Source organism: Lipotes vexillifer, unplaced genomic scaffold, assembly GCF_000442215.2.
Source record: "Lipotes vexillifer unplaced genomic scaffold, Lipotes_vexillifer_v1.1 scaffold253, whole genome shotgun sequence".
In the NCBI taxonomy this organism is placed as follows: domain Eukaryota; kingdom Metazoa; phylum Chordata; class Mammalia; order Artiodactyla; family Lipotidae; genus Lipotes; species Lipotes vexillifer.
In genome coordinates, this window is record NW_006780322.1 from 3,672,958 (window position 1) to 3,698,102 (window position 25,145).

At 36.8% G+C, this 25,145-nt stretch overlaps 1 protein-coding gene across 1 annotated transcript in view; it reads right to left on the reverse strand.

Moving 5' to 3' along the window:
- Positions 1-418: 418 nt before the first annotated feature.
- GMCL1 (germ cell-less 1, spermatogenesis associated) overlaps positions 419-25,145 on the reverse strand; it is a 49,063-nt gene continuing 24,336 nt past the window's right edge. The window contains exons 10-14 of the mRNA XM_007453417.1: positions 21,239-21,308; positions 16,111-16,186; positions 10,610-10,755; positions 8,452-8,539; positions 419-1,713 (exon numbers count right to left, since the gene is read on the reverse strand). Coding sequence (XP_007453479.1) covers positions 1,585-1,713; positions 8,452-8,539; positions 10,610-10,755; positions 16,111-16,186; positions 21,239-21,308 — 509 coding nt within the window. The 3' untranslated portion in view covers positions 419-1,584. The remainder of the gene's footprint in view (positions 1,714-8,451; positions 8,540-10,609; positions 10,756-16,110; positions 16,187-21,238; positions 21,309-25,145) is intronic.

The window sequence follows — 25,145 nt, forward strand, 5'->3', positions numbered from 1 at the left end:
ACCTCTGATGTTACCATAGATAGGAAAAAAACAAAAGCATCTCATGGAAGAGATATATAGTTATAGCCAAATACAAAAACAAGAAATGAAGCCTCAATACAGCCAAATTATTGGATTTTTTTTACTACAGTTCTAGGGGTGGAGATAGGGAAGGCATTTAAAAGCCTCCTTTAAATTTACCATGAGGATGAATTTTGAAAGGACAAAAGTGATTTATGAATCTATGGACGTATCACTAGGGAAGAAAAACTAGCCAATAAATTCTAAAAGTTAAATCTAATTGGAAAAAATCTAACTTGGAAAAAAAATTCTGGTTTCAACTAATTTTTGTTTTTTTGGTCATTTTATATAATAGCTGATTCTTTTTTCCAAATGAGTATTTATTTGTACAGATACACAAAAGTAATTCCCATTTTTCTTAAAACATACTAAAAATATACATTAACCACAAAAAGTACTCACTCTGACTGGAAAGACAATGAGCATGGCTATTTTCAAAATAGCAGTAAACACAAGAAACCAACATATATAAATCATGACAAATGTACATCTCATTTTTGACAAAAATAAGTTCTATTTGTACATTAATATTTTATTATCAGCTTCTATATGATATCCTCCGACCTTATTTACATTTACTATGAGATTTCTAATAGCATGTGTAACTCAAAGGCACTCAATTCAGAGGTTGTAAAGTCCTGAGCTTAAGTAGGAAATAGGATTCCCAACTTAAAAAATTTGAACATAAATAAAAAGATCACAGAATATGAGAATGTTTAAAGTGTAATATTTGGTACCTAAATAATCTGTGACCTAATAACAGAGTTGTACAGAATGTCAAAGAAAGACCATGTAAGGCAAAGGAATATCCTCAGAATCCAACTGATTTTCTCCCCCATCCAAGTTCATCTGAAAGTCTGAACCTGATTTGTTGTTGTTAAAAATCTTAGTAAAGCTAAATATCAATAAAAAGCAAAATAAAATAGCAAGAAAATGTTTAAGTTAAAGAAAAAGTTCCTCAGTCTTCAAAACCATGAAAAAAGAATTTAATGATTAAAAACATATATAGATTGGAAGAATATTCGACTAGGAGGAGGAATCATAAAGAGCAGTTGAAAAAATTAAAGGACAGCTTTAAACACACCAACTGAAACAGCATTTATAATTGGCCAAATTATTCCTTTAGCATTCTTTTAGCCAAATAAAAATAAAACTTACAGATGGATAACTGAGGTTCACTAACATTAGGTAGGATCAAAGTTCAAGCTAAAAATTAACTCTATATTTGGTTGCAGAGAAATGTGAAATTTACCTATGGCAATTTTCTACTGATGCCAAATTAAAAAGCATGAGTTGACATCTTTATAACAAACTGTTTGACAGATATTTTCTTGGCTTTAAAATGTTTTTTTTATATATGCATAGAAATATAATGAGGATAAGAATAGTCTTCTGTATTATCTGAACAGTTCATAAGGCCTTTGTCACTGTTAGTCACCTTAGATGTGAATATCTGCAGGGCCATTAAATTAAAGCTGGCCAAAAAAGTTTACAAAGTGCTACTGTTTCCAACTGATGAGATCCTCAGTTTTCTGGATTTTCTGGATGATGATTATTTTCAGTTCTTTTTTCTGGTGATATATACAGGAAGTTACAGCAGATATATAAAGGGAAGATCAGAAGCCTGCTGTCCAAGTTCATCACTACTTGTTCCTATAAAACAAATTTGTTTGCTTTAATAATAATAGTATTATAAAAATAAAACAGAGAACCAAACTGTTGAATTGAATAAACTGAAGGTTAGTATGGTGGTTAAAAGTATGCATCTGGAGTCTGAGAGTCACTGCTCAAATCTCAAAACTCCCACCCACTAGCTGTGTGACCTTGGGCAAGTCACTGACCTTATCAACTACAGCTTCCTTACTGTAAAAGGGGACAATAAGAATACATACCTCATATGATTACACTGAGGATTAAATGAGACAATGCACATAGAGGGCTCACAAAGCCAGCTATATATTAAGTAATAAATAACGGTAGTAATTTTCATTACTGAAAAATTTCTATCAAGTAACTACATATTTTATGAAAAGATACAGTGCACAAATACACACACTTCTCATTTGGCTTCAACGTCTGATGGTCTTTATGTATAGCAAATACTTGGGATGAAGGTGGGAGTCATTATTATCACCAATAAGCATGGTTCCCACTCTTGTCTAAGATTTCCCACTGTCTCTAATGCAAACATGTTATTTGTCTCTTGGAACCTAAAATACATGACCATGTAAAATCAATTTCAGGTTCAGTTACATGAATACACATGAGAATGACCTGAAATTCCAGAGACAGGAGTTGATACTACACCTGAGAGTGACGAATGGAACCCTCACTCACTCATGCTACAGATCTCTGGAACCCTTTACCAGCAGTATTTGGTGAACAGAATAAATCCTCAGAATATAAGCTGTAGCACTGACATGAGAACTCCTACTTTTTAAATACTTGGATACTGAAATAATATGCATTAGTTTCACCTTTATACATTCTGGAGAATATACTATTAAAATACTGTTTAAATCTAGAATTAAAAATTTTTAACTGAAGCATGTGCTCCTGCAATGAAGAGGGACTAAAACTGGAACATTTGAGTGATTGACAAAGGCTCAACTGGACACAGCTTCTGTGTTGGGGGAGCAGCAAGATAAACCTGGATAAAGAAGGTAGGGAATAGAAATGTGACACACACATACAAACTCACACATTCTCTATGTTCTCCAAAATGGGCAAAGTGGTGTTTTTGTTTTTTTTTTTAAGTTAGTGAACAAAATGGATACGATGATAGGTCAGGTGAAGCAATCACCTGGGCTGATGGTGCTAACAGGGTTAAGCAGAGAGCAATTATGTCAAAGCATAGTTGATCTTTAGATGCTTGAGTCACCCTGGACTAGTCAACATTTGTAGCAATAACCTGAGTGAAGGCACATTTACTAAGTTTGTTGAGGACATATGCTCTGACGATATGTGTATCTGATGACAAAAGCAAGATTCTCTACCACGACCAAACAAAGACTCCAAGGAAGATTAGCATTCTGGTATCTGAATATAGTTAAAGTTGGTGGGGGAGAGTAGATCAAAGGGCCAACTCTGGGAAAAGAAGGGATCCATGCGGACATCACTTGGGGGCTGAATGGACATACCAATTTCTGAATATTGAACTCTATTAATCCCCATTTCCCCTCCCCAAACTAGACAGATCTAATTCTAGCTTCATCAAACCTTTAACTCCACCTGAGGCCTCAATTTACACCTACGTTTGCATTGAAGCACCTTTATAGAAAAGCTCCATTTTCCTTCTTCCACTATGCAGTGGAAGCAGTGAAGTCTACACATCACAGCATCAGAGTCGTGGTATCTTCCTGGGTTTTCATCTCTGTTTCCAGACCGTTATTTCTATCTTCTCTGCTTTTCTGAGGCTCATGCTACTTAACCTGTACTGTAGCTCTATTACTGCCCTACATTCTATTTATAGGTCTAAATTCCAGGATCCATACATCCAATTCCCTACTAGAAATCTTCACTTAGACATAAAGCAGCTCAAATTCAAATCATCAGCTACTGAATACTACCTATTCTTTCCTTTCTTTCTGTGCCATCTATACTTTCACCCTTGCAGCTGGGCTTTGCATCCCAGCTCTTACATGTCTCACCAGGTTACTTTTTTTGCCCACCCCTTAAAGACCAGTGTTCCCTAGGTTTCCCTCCTGTCATATTCTTGACATATTTTCCTGTAGCTTATCTCATCCAATCATTATTTCTAGCCCAGGCGTTGCTTATAAACTCCAGACCCATTTATCCACTGGTCTATCCAATTTTCACCTCAATGCCTTCAAGTTAAATATGCTTTAAACTGAATTCATCATCTCTTCACCCTCACTTTAAGTCATGTTCATTTTCCTTCCTATAATTCAAATATTGGTAATTATAGGAAGGATTATTATTACCACTATAATTAAGTTGCCCAAGTCACAAAACCAGGTACTATCTTTGACTTCTATGTCCTCACCCTCACACATACTTAAGCACCAAATTCTATCAATTGCACCCCTTTATTTCTAGAACCCATCAACATTTCTTCATCTTCATTGCTACCTTCCATAAGGTTTTCACCATTTCTGATCTGGATTATAGCAATAGCTTCTAAATTGTCTTCTGCCACTATCATGTTTCTAGTCCTTCTTACACATTTCTGAGAGATCCTTCTATAATGCAAGGATTAAAGTTAGCATAGTCCTGTAAGAGGGATAGTTTTAAAATAAATATATAAAAATCACTAGCTTTCCTATAGTCATCAAAAACTATTTATAAAGGATTCATTTCATGTTAGTAATTAAAATATAAAATACCTAGCATTATACTTCCAGGAAACATATAAGAATAAATACGGGGGAAAACTAAATTTTAGAGACGTAAGGGAAGACCTGATTAAATGTAGAAAATACCATATTCTACATTTGGTAGATTGTACAGAAGGGTAGATATCAATTTCTCACAAATTACTTTATATTTAACAGTATAGAGCAAAACCCTCATAGGATTTTTTTGTTTTTTTGTTTTTCTGCGGTACGCGGTCCTCTCACTGTTGTGGCCTCTCCCATTGCAGAGCACAGGCTCCGGACGCGCAGGCTCAGCGGCCATGGCTCACGGGCCCAGCCGCTCCGCGGTATGTGGGATCTTGCCGGACCGGGGCACGAACCCGTGTCCCCTGCATCGGCAGGTGGACTCTCAACCACTGCGCCACCAGGGAAGCCCCCTCATAGGATTTTTTGAGAGGAAACTGGACAAAATGATTCTATACCCCATACAGAAGAATAATCATGCACAAAGAACCCAGGGATTTTTGAAAAGAGAAGGGTGAAGGTGAATTTGCATTACTGGTAATAAAATTCTTTTTAAAGTGAGTCTAATTAAAACAAAGCATTATTGTCTCCACAATAAAATCAGTAAAACAGAAATCTCAGAAATGAAACCAAGTATATAAGGACTTACAATATAGGATAAAAATGGCATTTCAAACACACTGACACATCTGATACACTTTAGATGTATCAAAATACTCCAATGAAAAAATAAAAGGAATAGGAAAAAAAACCCAGATGACTATATAATCCCAGTTAGAAGGCCTAAATAGCATATCGAAAGAACTCATTAAAGGAAGAGACTGACAGACTGTTTCATGAAGGTTGAAAGATAAATTACAAAAATGGAAAAAGTATAGCATATCACAAATGTTATTATTCTTAATATATAAAAGGTGTTAAAACAAGAAAACAAACACCTTAATTAAAAAAAACAAATATAAACTGTCAATTTACACAATATGTTCAATAAGTAAAAAAAAAAAACCAACTATATCAGAAACCAAACAAATGAAAACTAAAATAAATGATTTGTTTCCACTTATTATATTGGGAGAAGGACTAGAAAGAATGATACACTTTGTTGCGTATGCTCTCCTGTACTACTGGAGGGAGTGTAAGTTGACAGTAGTTTTGGGGGGCAATTTGGCCATTAGAAAATATATACACTGGGCTTCCCTGGTGGCACACTGGTTGAGAGTCCGCCTGCCGATGCAGGGGACGCGGGTTCGTGCCCTGGACTGGGAAGATCCCACATGCCGCGGAGTGGCTGGGCCCCTGAGCCATGGCCACTGAGCCTGTGCATCTGGAGCCTGGGCTCCACAACGGGAGAGGCCACAACAGTGAGAGGCCCACATACCGCAAAAAAAAAAAAAGAAAATATATACACCATTTATTTGACAAGAATTCCACTTTGTGGAATTCATCTTCTAAAAAATCAGAAAAACATATAAAGATACATGTTCATTTTTTATAATAGTGAAAAACTTAAAAAAATCAACTTTATCCAAAAAAGCATTATTTAAATTATGGTATATCTAAAATAACTCTTATGCAGTAATAAAAATGATGTTGTGGATATATATTTGTTGACAAGAAAAGCTATCTATATACAACAAAGTGGAAAAAGAGCAGGCTACAAAATAGTTAACAGTAAGATAAAATTTTGGAAAAAAGATATAGGCGATGAAAAAAATATCAGCGGTGTCATTTCTCAGTGGCCTATGTATGATTTTTTTTCTGCTTATTTTTATTTTCTATTTTTCTATAACAAACGTCTATAAGCTACATAAAACACATATGCAACCCCCCAACTAAAATCCTTCCATAGCTCTCTAACAGAGCTCAGGAAAAAGTCCAAACTCCATCCATAGCCCATCATGCCCTGGCTCTACGCCTACTGAACCCTTCCTCTTCCAAACCTCTCCATTCCTTGAATGACCCATGTGCTGCCTTGCCTCTATCTTTTAAAATTTATTTATTTATTTATTTTTGGCTGCGTTGGGTCTTTGTTGCTGCGCGCGGGCTTGCTCTAGTTGCAGTGAGTGGGAGCTAATCTTCGTTGAGGTGCACGGGCTTCTCATTGAGGTGGCTTCTCTTGTTGCAGAGCACAGGGTCTAGGCGCACGGGCTTCAGTAGTTGTGGCACGTGGGCTTAGTTGCTCCACAGCACGTGGGATCTTCCTGGACCAGGGCTTGAACCCGTGTCCCCTGAATTGGCAGGCGGATTCTTAACCACTGCGCCACTAGGGAAGCCCCCTTCCCTCTATCTTACTCATCATCTGAGGCTTGGTTCAGGTATCCATTCACTTTTCAACTTGTCCAGAAGAGGTTTTCCCTGAACTGTGTCTCTGCCCCTCCCCCAATAACCACACCTGTCCCCAACCCCACAGTAAAGGTTAGAGATGTCTCCCTCAACGTTACACTCTTTGAGCCCATCCCTCTCCTTCTACTTAGCTATATAAGCTCCTGTTTATTTCCTCCACTCCTAGCATAGAACCTAGCATGAAGTAGGGACACAAATGTTTGCTGAATGAACAAATCAAGGAATACTAGGAATACAACTACTATCTTGGCCTGGTGCTTTTTAATTAAGTCTCTGGCTGCTTTGAGCCATGACAATTTTTTTTCCCCCCAGTATGCGGGCCTCTCACTGTTGTGGCCTCTCCCCTTGTGGAGCACAGGCTCCGGACATGCAGGCTCAGTGGCCATGGCTCACGGGCCCAGCCGCTCCACGGCATGTGGGATCTTCCCGGACCGGGGCACGAACCCACGTCCCCTGCATCGGCAGGCGGACTCTCAACCACTGCGCCAACAGGGAAGCCCCGACAATGTTTTTTAATGAAGTTCCAAGATGAAGGTAAACAGATATTGTCCATGCAGCTCAAGAGGGTGAGAGGGACCAACAGAGAATTCCAATGGAGGCAGATTTGAATCTTCTTATGTACCTACCTCTCACTTACACCTACCACACGACAGAATCAGCTCCCTCTCACTAAGAGTTCCAACAATGGTTGAGGAGCCTCTGTAAGAATGCTGTTAAAGGAGTTCTCATACATGGGTAGGTGAGGTCAGAACTATCACTTCAAGGCTCCTTGCAGTGCTAAATTTTGATGTTTTATGAGTCTCTTCAGTCTGAGGAAAACTGCTAATAAAACTTCTAATAATTTATGTGAACCATAGGCTCCAAACCCTTTATTAAAACACTATGTCCTTTGGAATGGTGGTTAGCTTTACTAGAAATAAACATCCTTGATTTTTAACAGCTCTCATTTTACTTTTTGAAACTGGTTTACTTTTTCATCATGACATTCTGAAACTTCTACATGCATGTGATTTATGAAAAAACAAATGGCTTTAGAGAGAATTTTGGGAACATTACAGATGTCTGTCATTTTAGAAACCTACTGTGCTAGAAGATAATGTTCACTTAATATCTAGGAGCTATGGAGATATCCTGGATTGTCTTTAAGATATGTTATTAATGTATAAATAAATGAACACAATGGAGAAAACAATTAAGATTCGTAACTTTGTGAAGATCATGTTCAGGATGAATAATTATTTCCTTGTCAGCTCTGCCCCTCAAATCAAATTGTGTTTTCTTTCTTTTTTTTTTTTTTTCCAGTATGCAGGCCTCTCACTGTTGTGGCCTCTCTCGTTGCGGAGCACAGGCTCTGGACGCGCAGGCTCAGCGGCCATGGATCACGGGCCCAGCTGCTCCACGGCATGTGGGATCCTCCCGGACCGGGGCACAAACCCGTGTCCCCTGCATCGGCAGGCGGACCCTCAACCACTGAGCCACCAGGGAAGCCCTGTTTTCTTTTTCTTTTTATTGTTTTTGGTCTTAGTTACACTTCTGGTAGAATGGAGTAAATTATGCAAAAGTGAACATGGTACTTCCATACTTACCTTCAAAAAATTCTCAAACCAATCTTTAAATCAAACATTAAATCTACTTAAGAATTTTCAAAAGAGGAGTCAAAAGGCAAATACTATAATGAAAAAATTGACAGAAAAGTAATCAAACATACCTGGTCCTTTTCAAGTGTAAGTATTTGATAGCCAGTTGTTCTACTACATATTAGTTTTCCACTACTATCAAAAGAGGCCAAACGTAATCTAGAATAAACACACACACACACAAAAACTAATGATTTTTTAAAGCACATATCAATTTAAATAAGCCCTACCTTACTTTAATAATTACTTTTTTTCTTCCATATTCTTCTAATTTTTTAAAATTCTCTTTAAGTCTTTTATTTGTTAAGAATTTAAAGTCTTTTCAAACTATAAACTGATTCCATTTAGATTTATAAGCTTGTGCTATTATACATATCTGAGATATAAAAATAATTTATAAGTATGCCTTTAAAAATTAATTAATTAATTAGGTTACAGCAGGTCTTAGTTGCAGCATGTGGGCTCCTTAGTTGTGGCATGAAAACTCTCAGTTGCAGCATGCATGTGGGATCTAGTTCCCTGACCAGGGATCGAACCCAGGCCCCTTGCATTGGGAGCACGGAGTCTTAGCCACTGCGCCGCCAGGGAAATCCCCAAGTATGCCTTTCTTATTGTGATAAAATATACATAAAATTTACCATTTTAACCATTTTTAAATGTATAGTTCTTGGCATTCAACACATTTCACACTGTTCTGTAGTCATCACCACCATCCATCTCTAGAACCTGTTCTTCCCCAGCTGATACTCCATACCCAGTAAACATGAATTCCCCATTTCCCCTTACCTCAGCCCCTGACAATCACCATCCTACTTTCTGTCTCTATAAACTTGTCCACTCTATGTACCTCATGTAAGTGGAATCATACAGTATTTTTGTTCTTTTGTAACTGGCTTATTTCACTTAGTGTAATGTCTTCAAGCTTCATGTTATAGCACATGTCAGAATTTCCCCCCATTTTAAGGCTGAATAATATTCCATTGTAGGTATACATCACATTTTGTTTTTCCATTCATCTGTCGATACCTGGGTTGCTTCCACCTTTTAACTGTTGTGAATAATGTTGCTATGTGTACAAATATGTTTGAGTCCTTGCTTTCAATTCTCTTGGCTAAATAGCCAGAAGAGGAATTCCTAGATCATCTGGTAATTCTATTTAATTTTCTGAGGAACTGCCATACCATTTCCCACAAAGTAAGCACCATTTTACATTCCTACTAGCAATGTACAAGGGTCTAATTCCTCCTCATCTGCACCAACACTTTTGTTTTGTTTTTGATATTAGCCATCCTAACGGGTGTGAGGTGGTATCTCACTGTGGTTTTGATTTGCATTTCCCTTATGATTAGTAATGTTGAACATCTTTTCATGTGCTTATTGGTCATTTGTATATTTTCTTTGGAGAAATGTTTATTTAAGTCCTTTGCCCATTTTTGAATCACGTTTTTTTGTTGGGGAATGTTAGGAGTTCTCTATATAGTCTTATCAGATATACGGTTAGCAAATATTTTTTCCCATTCCATGGGTTGTTTTTTCACTTTGTTAAGTGTCCTTTGACACAAAATTTAATTTTGATGAAGTTCAACTTTTTTTGTGGTTGTTGCTGCCTGTGCTTTGGTATCATACTGAAGAAATCATTGTCAAATTCAATGTCATAAAACTTTCCCCCTGTTTCCTTCCAAGACTTATTTTATGGTTTTAGCTCTTATGTTTAGGTCTTTGATCCATTTTGAGTTAATTTTTGTGTATGGTGTAAGGTAAATATATGACTTTTTAATAATCCATTCATTAAGCTATTTTCCATTTTGTCAGCATCCTCTCCAGAAAAATATTGCCAGCTCAACTATTAGGCAAAGTTGGACATCTGAAATCCTATAGAAAGTTAAGGAAAATACCAGTCATGTTTTCCTGTAAGAATACCTTGTTGTATTTCCAGTTTAGACCTTTTATTTTCTACGAATAGCAGCAAGGCAACAGCTTCAAGCCCAGTATCAATCCTACACCATTCATATTCCAGACCATTCTTTCTTCCTGACGTATTAGATATGGGTCTTATAATTTTGATTATTAATACATTTTGTAGGAATGGAGCTTTATCATTTCCTTGCAGTTTCATATATATTGTATCTTACCAAAGTTCTACTATTGTTGGTGTAAATTATGGTTTTATTTCATTTCTTATAGTTCTTTTAGAGTGAGGAAGAGTGGGGTGGGAAAATCTCATCCTACCTAAATGCTATGCTCCTTCGAGGTTGTAAACTGACAGATCCACTACATGGCTGATTCAACGTATTGCGTTTGAAAATGATGTATCGATTGGTGTAAGTTACAAGCAGGTCAAAGCCGAAGTTAAAACCTGTCCACCGCCAGCAGTACTAAAATACAAAGGAGAAATATTTACTTCAGTTTATCATATTAGCAAGTCAAAAATAAAAAGTTCAAACTGTCTTTTCTTTTTCTAATTCATTTCAAGTATTTCTGTCTTATGGGTCCCTACTTTTTGTCAGTGCCTTAAGGCTTAGCACACACAATATATCTGTGATATATATACAAGGTTTACCACATAGACATAGTATATATCAAAGCCAGCAAAAGCAGCCTTTGTGATCATTATTCCTTCAGGTACTTTCCTAATATCATCTCTTCATGATCTGTTTCATCAACTCTCCACACTGTAATTTTATCATAACTTATATGGCTTAGTTGATAGTTATAAGCTATACTAACTCTAAGTAGGTATAGTTTAGGGGACTAGGAGTCTAGATAGAGCTAATAAGAATCCGCTAAAGTTTTTCCTGCTTTAAAAATACTCTGAAATACCTTAAGTGATACCTTGTGTGATTTCTCTTATATGTAAAATCTAAAGAAAATATGTACTAAAAAAAAAAAACAACCCTAAGCTTAAAGATACAAAGAACAGCTTGGTGGGTGCCAGAGGCGAGGGGTGGGGAGCGGGAGAAATGAGTGAACTGTTTTTTTTTTAGTTTAAATAAATTTTAAAAATACCCTAAAATACCTTAAGTAACTAACCAACAGATACACAACTGAGTTATTTTAAATACCATCATGAGGTTCACAAGTTTGTTTATTCTATCACCTAATAGTTAATGAGAGACTATTAAGTAAAGTGGCGTTGTATAATGAAGTAAAGTTAGGACTTCAAGTGTTTGGTTGACCCTCTGAATTACAACATTAAATCAAGAGTTCACTGATATTTATTGAGCACATATTTTGTGCCAGGTACTGCTCTAGGCATTAAAGAAATGGCAGTAAAGAAGTTTCTGCCCTAGTAAATGTTATATTTTAATACGTGTGTTTGTGTGGAGGAGGAGATGAACAATAAACGTGAAATGGGATGGAAGAGGACAGAATAGAATGCCAGGAGAGAGTGACAGGGTAGGGGAGGTGGGCTGGCAGCTGGGGAGCCTGTTGGTTCAGGCAGGTGGTCAGGGAACGTCTCTCTAAGGAGGTGCTACGAGACTAGAGTCCTGAGTCAGCTAAGGAGCGGACTGGGTAGCTATCTGGGAAAAGTGACTTAGACAAAGAGAACAACTAGTACAAAGTTCTGGAGGTAAAAACATGCTTGGCATATCTGAGGAACAGCAAAAAGGCTACGTGGCTAGGGCAATAACTGAGGGGGACGGAGGCTGGAGATGAGTTCAAAGAGTCAGTCAGGGGCCAGAAAACATATGGCCTAGAGTCCACAGTAGGAAAGAGTTTGGATTTCTTCTAAGTGTGGTAAGAAGCTAACGGAAAACTTTAGGGAAGGATGTAACATGATATAACTTGCATTTTAAAGAGATGATTTTGGCTGCTGTGTGGAAAACAGAATGTATAAGAACAAGAGTAAAAACAGGGAGAGCAGTTATAAAGCTACAACAGTCCAGGCAAGAGATAATGGTGGCTTGGACTTGGGTCATAGTGGTAGACGTGGTAAGAATACATTTGGGGGACTTCCCTGGTGGCACAGTGGTTAAGAATCCACCTGCCAATGCAGGGGACATGGGTTTGATCCCTGGTCCGGGAAGATCTCACATGCTCCAAGCCTCAATGATGAGTAAGAATACATTTGGGGGACTTCCCTGGTGGCACAGTGGTTAAGAATCCACCTGCCAATGCAGGGGACATGGGTTTGATCCCTGGTCCGGGAAGATCTCACATGCTGCGGAGAAACTAAGCCCGAGCGCCATAATTACTGAGCCTGTGCTCTAGAGCCCATGTGCCACGACTACTGAGCCCGTGCGCCACGACTACTGAAGCCCATGCACCTATAGCCTGTATTCCGCAACAAGAGAAGCTACTGCAATGAGAATCCCATGCACCGCAAGGAAGAGCAGCCCCCGCTCGCCACAACTAGAGAAAGCCCATGCACGGCAATGAAGACCCAATGCAGCCAAAAATAAATAAATTAATTAAAAAAATAATATCACCATGGAATATATATATATATATATGTATATATATATATACGGAAGATATATATTCAAAGGAACTTCTTATGGACAACAGATATGGAACAAAAGAAAGGAGAATCTGAAGTGTGGAGCTTATGCAGTGGATGAACAGAGGGGTTATCTATGGGTTGGAGAATACTTGGGAAGGAGGAGTTTGGGAATGAAAATCAAAGAGTTCAGCTGGGACCATTATATTTGAGAGGCTATTAGAATTCTAAGAAGATGTCAAGTGAGTAGCTGGATACAGGAGTTAGGAATTGGTGTAAAGTCATGGGACTATAAGAGATCACTTAGGAGTCAGCATAGAGAGCACAGATAATGGAAGAAGTCCAAGTACTGAGCCTCCAGTCACACCAACATTTGTTGAGAAAGAGAAGGATCTAGCAAAGACTTAGAGGGAGCAGCCAACGAAGGAGGAGGAAAACCAGCGCAGTATGCTGTCCTGGAAGTCAAATGGAGAAAATCTCCGTGGAGTGAGTGAACACATGGGTCATGTTGCCAAGAACTTTCAGAAGACTAAAAACTACTCGACTTGGTAATGTAGGAATCACTGGTGACAATGGCACAGCGTTCCACTTGACTTTACTGGAGTAAATGAATTGGAGTGGATACAGGCAACGTTTTTCAATGAATTTTGCTTAAAAAGGGTGCAGAGAAATGGAGTGGAAGCTAGAGGGGAATGTGAGTCAGGGAATGGTTTAAGATGGGTGATGCTGTAGCATGTTAATATGCTAAATGAGAATGATACAGAAGAGAAAAACTGATGATTCAGGAGAGTGAGGTGATGACTGTAGGAGCAAACTTTTTGAACAAGTGAGAAGGGATGGGGTCCATTACAAGAGGAGGTGGACTAGGATAGAAGCAGACAGTTCATCCATTCTAGTAAAAGGAAAAGCACAGCACACGGCTGCAGATGCAAGGAGACTGGTAGTATTGTTGGTAGGAGGATGCACAGACTCTCTTCCTACTGCTTTTATTTTCTGAATGAAGAAAGAAGCAAGGCCAATGGAAAGAATAAGGGTGGTAGCATTGCCCTTCTGAGAAGGTATGAGAGTTACTCCAGGAGTAGGAGGATAAATTCACTAGGGAAATGTAGGAGGATCACCATTTAGCACTAAAAACCTGCTTGAAGTTTATAGTTACAACACTCAAGTGAAACCTGCTGGGGTTTGTATGGTGTTTTTCTTTAGTCACATTCATTTGTATGGAAGCAGGCATGGAATGCATGGAAAGGTGGAATTTAACAAAAACTGGGGTTTAGCCTGGTGAATTTGACTGAGTGAAAAAGGGAAAAAGGAAGTTAAGAGTATAAGCCAGGGACCAATTTTTTTTTCACCTTGTATATTGTTTTTAATTAATTGTTACCTACAAAAGTTCCCAGCCTTAATTTTGCTCAATAACTTTTTAAAAATAAATTTATGTATTTGTTTGTTTATGTAATTTATTTATTTATGGCTGCAATGGGTCTTCGTTGCTGCGCACCAGCTTTCTCTAGTTGTGGCGAGCAGGGATTACTCTTCGCCGCAGTGTGTGGGCTTCTCACTGAGGTGGCTTCTCTTGTTGCGGAGCACGGGCTCTAGGTACACAGGCTTCAGTAGTTGTGGCATGTGCAGGCTCAGTAGTTGTGGTTCGCAGGCTCTAGAGCACAGGCTCAGTAGTTGTGGCGCACAGGCTTAGTTGCACTGTGGCGTGTGGGATCTTCCCGGACCAGGGCTCGAACCCATGTCCCCTGCATTGGTAGGCGGATTCTTAACCACTGTGCCATCAGGGAAGCCCTGGTCAATAACTTTTTAAAGTTAATTTTTATTGGAGTATAGTTGCTTTACAGTGTTGTGTTGGTTTCTACTGCACAGCAAAGTGAGTCAGCTATACATATACATATATCCCCTCTTTTTTGGATTTCCCTCCCATTTAGGTCAGCACAGAGTGTTCAGTAGAGTTCCCTGAGCTATACAGTAGGTTCTCATTAGTTATCTATTTTATACATAGTGTCAATAGTGTATATATGTCAATCCCAATCTCCCAATTCATCCCACCCCAGCCAGGGACCAATTTTAAGATGGAACATAAAATATAAGTCAAGTAAAGAAAGAAGTAGGGATGCGGTGAGAGGGTAATGGGGAAAAGATAGTAAGAACAATGTATTGTACATTCTAGTGGGGTTAAAAAGTTGTTGGGAGTCCAGGTACTAGAGGGAGAGGGCTAGAAAGATAACACGAGGTGGAGTCTGCAAGTGGTATGCTTAAAATGGAGATTTTGAAGAGGGTACATGAATTAGTGATACAAAAATTGATGATATGCTTATAGGACATTGGTTCCTTAGGTAGGGTAGAGCACAAGATCATGGAGGGAATGAAGGTCAGGGAACAGATGCTAAAATCACCAAGACTGATAAGAAGAGTAGGCAGAAAGAAAGCCAGCAAGCTGAGTGAATGATGGCCACAGTCAGCGTAGTGAGTGGTGCAGAAGTATGCACTTCAAAGGAGCTGTGATTCAATGACGATGAGGGTGGAACAAGGTCTGGAAGCGACAATAAGGAGGACTAAGGAATAAATAAGATGCTATTCCTCTTTCATACTCTGAAATTATGAATGCAAACATAAAATAATCAAACTTTCAAAATTAAAGTTAAAATTAGGGAAAATCTAGGAGAAAAATAACCAAATGGTTATCTAAATTAGGCTGAATTGTTTTCAGAGATGAAAATTACAATTAGGGTAGAGTTTTTAAAAAAATGTAGTTCATGTGTCTTTAGTGGCTGTAAAATCAATTTAATGCGTCACAATCAGCTTTTTAAAAAATTTAAGTAGAAATACATCTATAGGACAAAGCAGCTGTAAGCACTGTTTTGTAATACTTTTGTTTCACTTATATGCATTTGTATTGGGTGTTAATGAAATACATAATTTTTAATGTGGGTAGCAATCAAAGCGTTTGAATGTCTTTGATCTAGGGTAACTTAAAACTAGAAAGAATTACTTTTAAGACTATGTAACAGCTCCCATTTAACGTCTTATTTATCTTTATTTCTGGTTTGCTGAGGGATCTTCATATCTCATATCTAGACCCAGAAAGTTCAACAGTCTCAGGGAAGGCTGAATAATCAATCACCACTGAGTATGTAACTCCTTGCCCAGGAGATCATGCTACAGAAACTAATCCACAAAAAAGCTCTTCTGAGGTATAATATGTATCATGATTGTTATTGAAAGTATAGTTTGCACTAATAGTACAACAATTTGTATAAGACTATTAAGAGTCACAACCCATACTTACTTCACCATCTTTGGCAAGCTTTCTACCACACCTCATGCTATTTCCCTCTAGCTCTTCTTTATTGATTTCTTGAGGCCTAGAAATATATATAAAACATGAAATCTCACGGAAAATAAGCAACTAATACTTGAAAAATAACTGTGAGTTACAACAAGAGAAAAACTTTCTACTAGATTTAAAAATAAAATTTTGTAGTACAGATAAAAATCAAAATGCAATGATTAAATCTAGCCCATTACCTCTGCTAAATAAAAAAATTTTTAAATCTTTAGTGTTTCATTTATTGCCTTGACTTCTAGAATACTTTTACTAGGGCATAGTGAAACCAGAGAAGAGGGGGAAAAAATCTATGAGAAATTCTGCTTACCGAGAAAATAAAACACTTAAAAGTCTAACTACTAAGTAAAATTAAATTAAAATCTATTATTTAAGACGTGACTTGGTATCACCTACCATTTGATATTATTGTTTCGCACACAAGCCATTTTTTAAAGTGGTACCACTATACAAACTCAGTATTTAATAGAAAACAGCTGTAGAATTTTATCAGTTAATCTTTACTTGGCCCTCTTACTTTAAAAACCTTAATCAACTAAGAGAAACACTGTTATTTCAAGATGTAATAATAAAATGACATTATTATTAGCTTAGAATTCCAAATGATAAAATACATTCATTCATATACAGCATTTATTAAGTACCTAGATACTGGGGCCATCATCATCATCATTATCTAATAAATATATTGAAACAAATACAATACATAAAAAATAATGAAATGTAAATAAAACTAATAAAACATATCCTTGACATCCAAGAGCTCAGTCTAGCAGGGAACTAGACATAAGTAATAAGATAATAATGTGGAGAGAACTGATGTTAAGAGCATGAAGAAGGCACAGATTTATTGCCTGGGATTAAGAGTGGGGATCATAACAGAGGAAGTATTATTTGTGCCTGAGAGGGAGTTTGTTGGGGTAGACGTCAGGGGTGAACTCTATGCAGAGGAAGGGCATTCCAGGTAGAAGGACTAGCAAAAAAGGACCGGAGCATGAAAGGGTACTAAATGTATGAAGAACTTAGTGCAGCTGGAGCCTAAAATGAGCATGAGAGGAGATAAAGCGAAAGGCATTTGGGACAGACTGTTGAAGGGCCCCACAGGCTACGTTCACAGGAGTTTCAAATTTTCCTGTAGATAAGAGAGAGTTCCCATGTATTTGTTCTGTTACTTTAAATTTTTTTCTTACGAAAACTTTCAAACATATAAAAGTAAATAGGGACTTCCCTGGTGGCACAGTGGTTAAGAATCCACCTGCCAATGCAGGGGACATGGGTTTGATCCCTGGTCCGGGAAGATCCCACATGCTGTGGAGCAACTAATCCTGTGCACCATAACTACTGAGCCTGCACTCTAGAGCCCGGGAGCCACAACCACTGAGCCTACGTGCCACAACTACTGAAGCCCACGCACCTAAAGCTTGTGCTCCGCAACAAGAGAAGCTACCGCAGTGAGAAGCCTGTGCACCGCAAGGAAGAGCAGCCCCCACTCGCCGCAACTAGAGAAAGACCCAACGCAGCCAAAATAAATAAATTTTAAAAATAATAAATAAAAGCTTTGCTTAAAAAAAAAAAGTAAATAGTACAATGAGCCAAATTTTCTCACCATCTACGTTCAATAATCCTGTTTTAGTTTTACTCCCAACCCACTTCTCCCCACATCTCTCCCAACTGATTATTATTGAGGCTGACCCTCCAGACATCGTATCTTTTAATCTGTAAATATATATCACACATAAAGCAATAATCCCTAACTATCATCAAATGTCCCTGGCCTTATTTAAGCAGGGAAGTGAAATTATATTTCTACTTAGGAGGCTAATCCTGTTGGCAATGTGGAAAAGCGTTTGGAAGAGGAGAACCTTGGAGGGAGACTTTACTAGATTATAACCTAGAGTCAATGGAGTACACTGTCTTTCTCACTTTAGCAGCCCTACAGTAGCGAGCAGATGCTCAGTATGTGTGGAAGACAGTGCTTCATTAGGGGCAACACAGTCATATACATAATAAGAATGCAAGAAAGCCACTTATTCTAACTCAGTCTCTTAGGTGAGACTCTATATTAAACTCAAAAAGGATACAGATGAGAAAAATCTTGAAAAATAGAGAACATCCAACATTTAAAAACTGAATACACAAAAGAAGTAGGTAGGATGGTTTATAAAACATTTCATACATTACAAAATGCTTCAAATCTGAATTCCAGTATATAATTAACTCTCATTTTTTGGAGGGGTCTCCTATTTCAACAATCTTACTGTATTTGTGCAAGGTAAGTATGCTATGAATATATTTGGGAAAAGATGGGATATAAGTTACAAGTAAAGTAGAAACTAAGAACCCTGGATAATAATCTTGCAGTCATTATCTTAAGTTTATAGAACCCTTTCACACACTCACTGTTTAGCTATAAACACAACTAGGCTATTATTTTAGTAAGTTCTTTAGTGTATAAAAATAAATTAAAAGAGATCAGGGCAGAAAAAAATTTAAATGTAAAACCTTTTTATACACTCACAGGTGGACTGTCTCTTCACACTGCCTATACCAAGGAGCTAGTATAAAGATCAAACAATAAATGTGGAAGTGCTTCACGGAACTGCAAAGCACTACACATGGAAAGATAGTATGCTTTCTCTTAAAATGAAGACAGTACATAAATATTTTCTAGAGGGGTCATATGCTTTTGATGAAGGCACCTGTGTAATTAGATGGGTTAATTCACCTTACACTCAAGTCTTCAAAAAACCTATTACAGGGGACTTCCCTGGTGGTCCAGTGTCTAAGACTCCACGCTCCCAATGCAGGGGGACTGGGTTCATCCCTGGTCAGGGAACTAGAGCCCGCATGCCGCAACTAAAAGATCCCACGTGCTGCAACTAAAAGATCCCGTGTGCTGCACCTAAAGATCCCACGTGCCGCAACTAAGATCCAGTGCAGTCAAATAAATAAATAAATAAAAATAAATAAATATTTTTTAAAAAACTTAAAAAAACAAAACAAAAAAACCCTTACTACATTAGTGAGAATTTGACAATACTGCCACAAATAAGAAAATTGGCTTTACCTATACATATATATGAAGATCATGCTTTATGAAAGCATTATTCCAGGTAATATTTCAATAGCTTAAAAGAATAACATAACACTAAGTGAAACAAAGTATACCAATTATTCAATTTTACTAATATAGCAAGTGACAATACAAACATTCTGTTATACTAATTGACCAAAAAGATAAATATTTATATTGATAGTTATAGAAATATAAGATTAAAAGCTGATTACATGATCTTTTCTCTAACAGCTCTTAACTTTAATACTGTTACTGGTTTTTCAACATAATGAATACATTTAAAAATTCACAGCAAAATCCATATACCTGTGGTCAATTAATCGACAACAATGGAGGCAATAATATATTAATACAATGGAGAAAAGACAGTCTCTTCAACAAGTGGTGGTGGGAAAGCTGGACAGCTACATGTAAGTCAATATGAACACTCCCTCACACTATATACAAAAAAACTTCAAAATACTTTAAATACCTAAGTATAAGACATGACACCATAAAACTCCTAGAAAAGAACATCGGCAAAACATTCTCAGATATAAACTGTAGCAATATTTTCTTAGATTAGTCTCCCAAGGCAAAAGAAATATAAGCAAAAATGAACAAATGGGACCTGACCTAATCAAACTTAAAAGCTTTTGCACAGCAAAGGAAACCATAAACAAAATGAAAAGACAACCTAGGGAATGAGAGAAAATATTTGCAAATGATGTGACCTACAAGGGGTTAATATCCAAAATATACAAACAGCTCATACAACTCAAAAAAACAAACCACCCAATCAAAAAATGGGCAGAAGACCTAAATAGACATTTCTCCAAAGATGACATACAGATGGCCAACAGGCACATGGAAAGATGCTCAACATCAATAATTATTAGAGAAATGCAAATCAAAACTACAATGAGGGGCTTCCCTGGTGGCGCAGTGCTTGAGAGTCTGCCTGCCGACGCAGGAGACGCGGGTTCGTGCCCCGTTTCGGGAAGATCCCACATGCCGCGGAGCGGCTGGGCCCGTGAGCCATGGCCACTGAGCCTGCGCGTCCGGAGCCTGTGCTCCGCAAATGGGAGAGGCCACAACAGTGAGAGGCCCGCATCACGCAAGGAAAAAAAAAAAAAAAAAAAAAAAAAAACTACAATGAGATGTCATCTCACACCAGTCAAAATGGGTATCATCAGGAAGTCTACAAATAATAAATCTGGAGAGGGTGTGGGGAAAAGGGAACCCTCCTACACTGTTGGTGGGAATGTAAATTGGTGAGGCTCCTATGGAAAACAGTGTGGAGATTCCTTAAAAAACTAAAATTAGAGCTACCATACCCAGCAATTCCACTCCTTGGCATATATCCTAAAAAGATGAAAACTCTAATTCAAAAAGATACATGCACCACAATGTTCATAGCAGCACTATTTACAAGAGCCAAGACATCGAAGCAGCCCAAGGGCCCATCAAATGATTGGCTTAGGAAGATGTGGTATATTTATATACAATGGAATATGTATTACTCAGTCATAAAAAAGAATGAAATATTACCATTTGCAGCAACATGGATGGACCTAGAGAATATCATACTAAGTGAAGTAAGTCAAACAGAGAAAGACAATTATAAGATATCATTTATATGTGAATCTAAAAAAATAATACAAATGAATCTATATAAAAAACAGAAGAACTCACAGACAAAGAAAACAAACTTATGGTTACCAAAGGGGAAAGGGAGGGGTGGCAGGATAAATTAGGAGTATGAGATTAACAGATACAAACTACTATACATAAAATAGATAAGCAACAAGGTTTACTGTATAGCAAAGGGAACTATATTCAGTATCTTATAGTAACCTATAACTGAAAATAATCTGAAAGAAATATATTATACAACTGAATCTCTTAGCTGTACACCTGAAACTAACACAATATTGTAAATTAACTATATTTCAGTAAAAAAAAAAAAAAAATTTTTTTTTTTTAATGAACAATGCTATGATGTACCATACTTACCCCACCTCACTGTCTTGTTCTGCCCGGAGCATAGCAAGCCACTGCTGTTTATACACAGAAGATAGCCATTCTAAAATGTAAAAATACATATAAGAATAATAAGAAATATGGAAAAACATAAAGGATTTAAAAATTTTAAGAAGTTGATAAAATTTTTACCATTTTAAAATTCAAGTTTAAAACAGCAATAAGTAAAGCTGGTAATTTATATTTTATAAATATGCTATAACGATACAGCTTAATGATTTTTAAAGTGGTAAATGTTATCTTCCTTTGCTTTAGGACAGACTCTACTTAGATCACATACATTTAAAACTTTAGTTAAAAGTATATTCTTGTATTTAATAATTTCCTTTTCATAGCTGATACTATTTTTCATTTGTGAGAAACATACCAAAAGTAATATGTTTAGTTTTAACAAAAGCTTTAATAGAAAACTGAATAATGGATTGTTCCTATATTAAATTATCTAAAAACAATTAATGAGAAATATACCATCTCTAAATTATTAGATGAATTATGCAACTCAAAAAATAATTTTGACACGATTTAGATAACTATTATAATTTAAATTATTGCAAATGGAATATAATAATTATAGATATTCTTCCCTTTAATAATAAGCATATAATTTTTCCACAAAATGAGACTGTGGAAGCTGAAATTTTAATTATTTTACATAAAAACACGGATTTATTAAAAATATAAGCAGAACTGGCTTAGCACCATATTTATTTTTTTTTTTTATTTTTATTTTTTTTGCGGTATGTGGGCCTCTCACTGTTGTGGCCTCTCCCATTGTGGGGCACAGGCTTCGGACGCGCAGGCTCAGCGGCCATGGCTCACGGGCCCAGCCGCTCCACGGCATGTGGAATCTTCCCAGACCGGGGCACGAACCCGTATCCCCTGCATCGGCAGGCGGACTCTCAACCACTGCGCCACCAGGGAAGCCCCATATTTATTTTTTGCTCTTATTTACTCCCAACTAAAAGGGTAGTTTTCCTAATTTTTAAGTTAAATGATTTCTCTACCTCTATCGAAAGGCAGGGGAAAAACCCTAGTGCAATTAAAATCTGGGTTTTCACTTCATTTATTTTTTGCTCTTATTTACTCCCAACTAAAAGGGTAGTTTTCCTAATTTTTAAGTTAAATGATTTCTCTACCTCTATCGAAAGGCAGGGGAAAAACCCTAGTGCAATTAAAATCTGGGTTTTCACTTCATAATTCTCTACCTAATAAAAGGTATCCAGATGACTTGCACTGATTTATTGGTGTCCTTCCTTAAAATTCTCCATAAATACACTTATGAGTGCTTCTTTCCCTAAAATAATATTGTTGCTATTATAAGGAATAACTGCGGAATATCTAGGCCACAAACAATTCATTTTCAGTAGGTAAAGACTAACAGCAAAGTTTATGTGACTCAGTATACCTACACACATATTGTTCATCTTATTTGCAAGGTATTTGGATTTTAAAATTGTTTTACTGTATTTTATTTTAAAAAAAAGCTGATCCTTTCCCATTAAAACGATTTCTCAACTCACTACAGGTTATCCCTGTAGTTTGAAACTCACTGATCCAGAGATAGAATATGGCTTTTCATGATTCATTTATAAAAATGGAATGAAAGGGTTACACATTCATATTCTCAAATATCATATAAGCTATATCCCATGAAAATGTTTTAAAATTTAGTTTCAACAACTTTGAATAAACTCCTTTAAAACTAAAAGCATTTTTTTTTGTGGCTGCACCACCTGGCTTGCAGGATCTTAGTTTCCTGACCAGAGATTGAACCCAGGCCTCGGTAGTGAAAGCACCGAATCCTAACCATTGGACTGCCAGGGAATTCCCTGAAAGCATTTTTAACAAGTTAAAAATGTGGGTACACATTTTTGTCCCTCCTTTCTTGCCTTAATCTAAAAGAGTAAAAGTCAAACTAGAAATCTTTTTGGTCACAGGTAGTTCATCCAGTAGCAGCAGCCCCAAAATATGTCACTAGAACCACTAGTTCAAATGCAATGTTGACAGTTGATACACAGGGGGAAATCTCTGATAAAATGAGATTGAAAAACATGGGATAAAAATAAGTGAAACAATTTGCTTTATACAGAGTTTTTCATATGATTATATGCAGACATATCTCCCAAAACGCAGATACACTAGGCAGTTTCCCAGAATCCTTTTTGGCAGAGTTAGTGTTCAGTGGAAAGATTCTGAAAAAGTGCCTTCAAGAAACTTCCACTCAGTGAAAACAAATTTAAGCACTTTTAAACTTTATCAGACCAAAATACAAAACAAAAACTCAAAACGGGCACATCAAAGTGGCATTTGACAGTGCTATAAATCAGCAGCTGCAGATCTAATCGACAGCAGTTTTGAATGTAAACACAGTACTTTTCTAATAGAATAAATAAGTCAGAATGAATTTATTTGGATCATTTCTCTTGTCTTATATAAAGGATATGGGGAAGGGGGTCTCCAAAAGTATACTATTTGAAAATCTAAATGTCTTAGATTTACAAAACTTTAAAACACAAACAGAAAGATAAGATACGCCCTGAATTTGCCTAGTTTTATTGTTTAAATGAAAGAAACAGTGTATATTCAGGTATATACACACACAAAAATCTACTCACAACTAGTAAAGCATATAGCAAAAAACAGCCTACAGGTTGAATGTAATATGAAACACATTAAGTCAGAATTAGATCATGAAGGTGAAGGACAGTCTACATAATACAAAATTCCTATCTGGATAAAAGAATATTTTGTACAGAGCATCTAGGTATATTAGTATAGAATTATGGAGAAGTTCGTCTCAAAGATCTTCATGTATAATAACCTAAAAATCTAGTTCCAAAAGATGACAAATTTACTCTGAGTACAGTATTTCTCAATAAAACTAATTACATGAATTTATATACCTTTTCATTTTAAGCAACTTATTTTCATAAAATTCATATTGCTTTAACAATTATCATCTCTATTGAATTTACAAAAATATTAAGCATTAAGTTTCCCCATTATTCCCACAACAGTAATTCCTGATATAAAAAGTTACAAGAATACCTATTTTCTTGCCCACAATGCAAAGTAAGGGAATAAATCTATTTCATTACTTTGTTATCAAAAGCCAAAAAATTAAACATACTCAAAAGAATGGTGATTCAAAGTTAAGTTTGAATTCAAAGTTAAGTTTGCTTAAGTTTCTGAAACTGGATATGCAAACTTAAAGAGATTAAACATAGTGGACTTCTAAGTAAGATGTAGCCAAAAGAAATATGGGCTTTAGAACAGGAAAGACTTGGGGTTGCATTTGAGCTCTGCTTCTCACTAGCTGTATGACAAGATAGTAATACTTCATCTATAAAATGGGAACAACTACCTTGATAATTTCAAAGATTACGTTACATGATAGGCGTTAAATGTATAATCTGGCATATTACCGGGGACACTGAAGAATCTACACATATTTGTTTACTTTTCCTCCTCCCCTTTAAGGTTCTTAGGTTAGGAGCTAGAACCTAAACTTATCTGATAGAGTAAACACAGTATTAGGCCATATGTAAGTTAGTATGTTTCAGAAAATGATTTTAGTTCACACAAACTGAGTGCCTACTACCTGTCAAGGTACTATGTACCTGAGAGAAAAAGATGAAAAACATACAGGCCAACCAGGACAGATATATTCTGTACTACAGTAATCTAGCAAGAGATGACGATGTCTTAACAAGGAAGTGGTAGCAGGCAAAACAAGGAGATTAGTTTGAGAATTATCTAGGGAAAAAATCTATAGGACATGGTGAATGGATGTGGAGGAAGACAGTTTGAGGAGGACAGGATGACTTGCAGGATTCTGCCATTTTTTGTGAGGCTGGGTGGTTCTTTTTTTTTTTTTTTT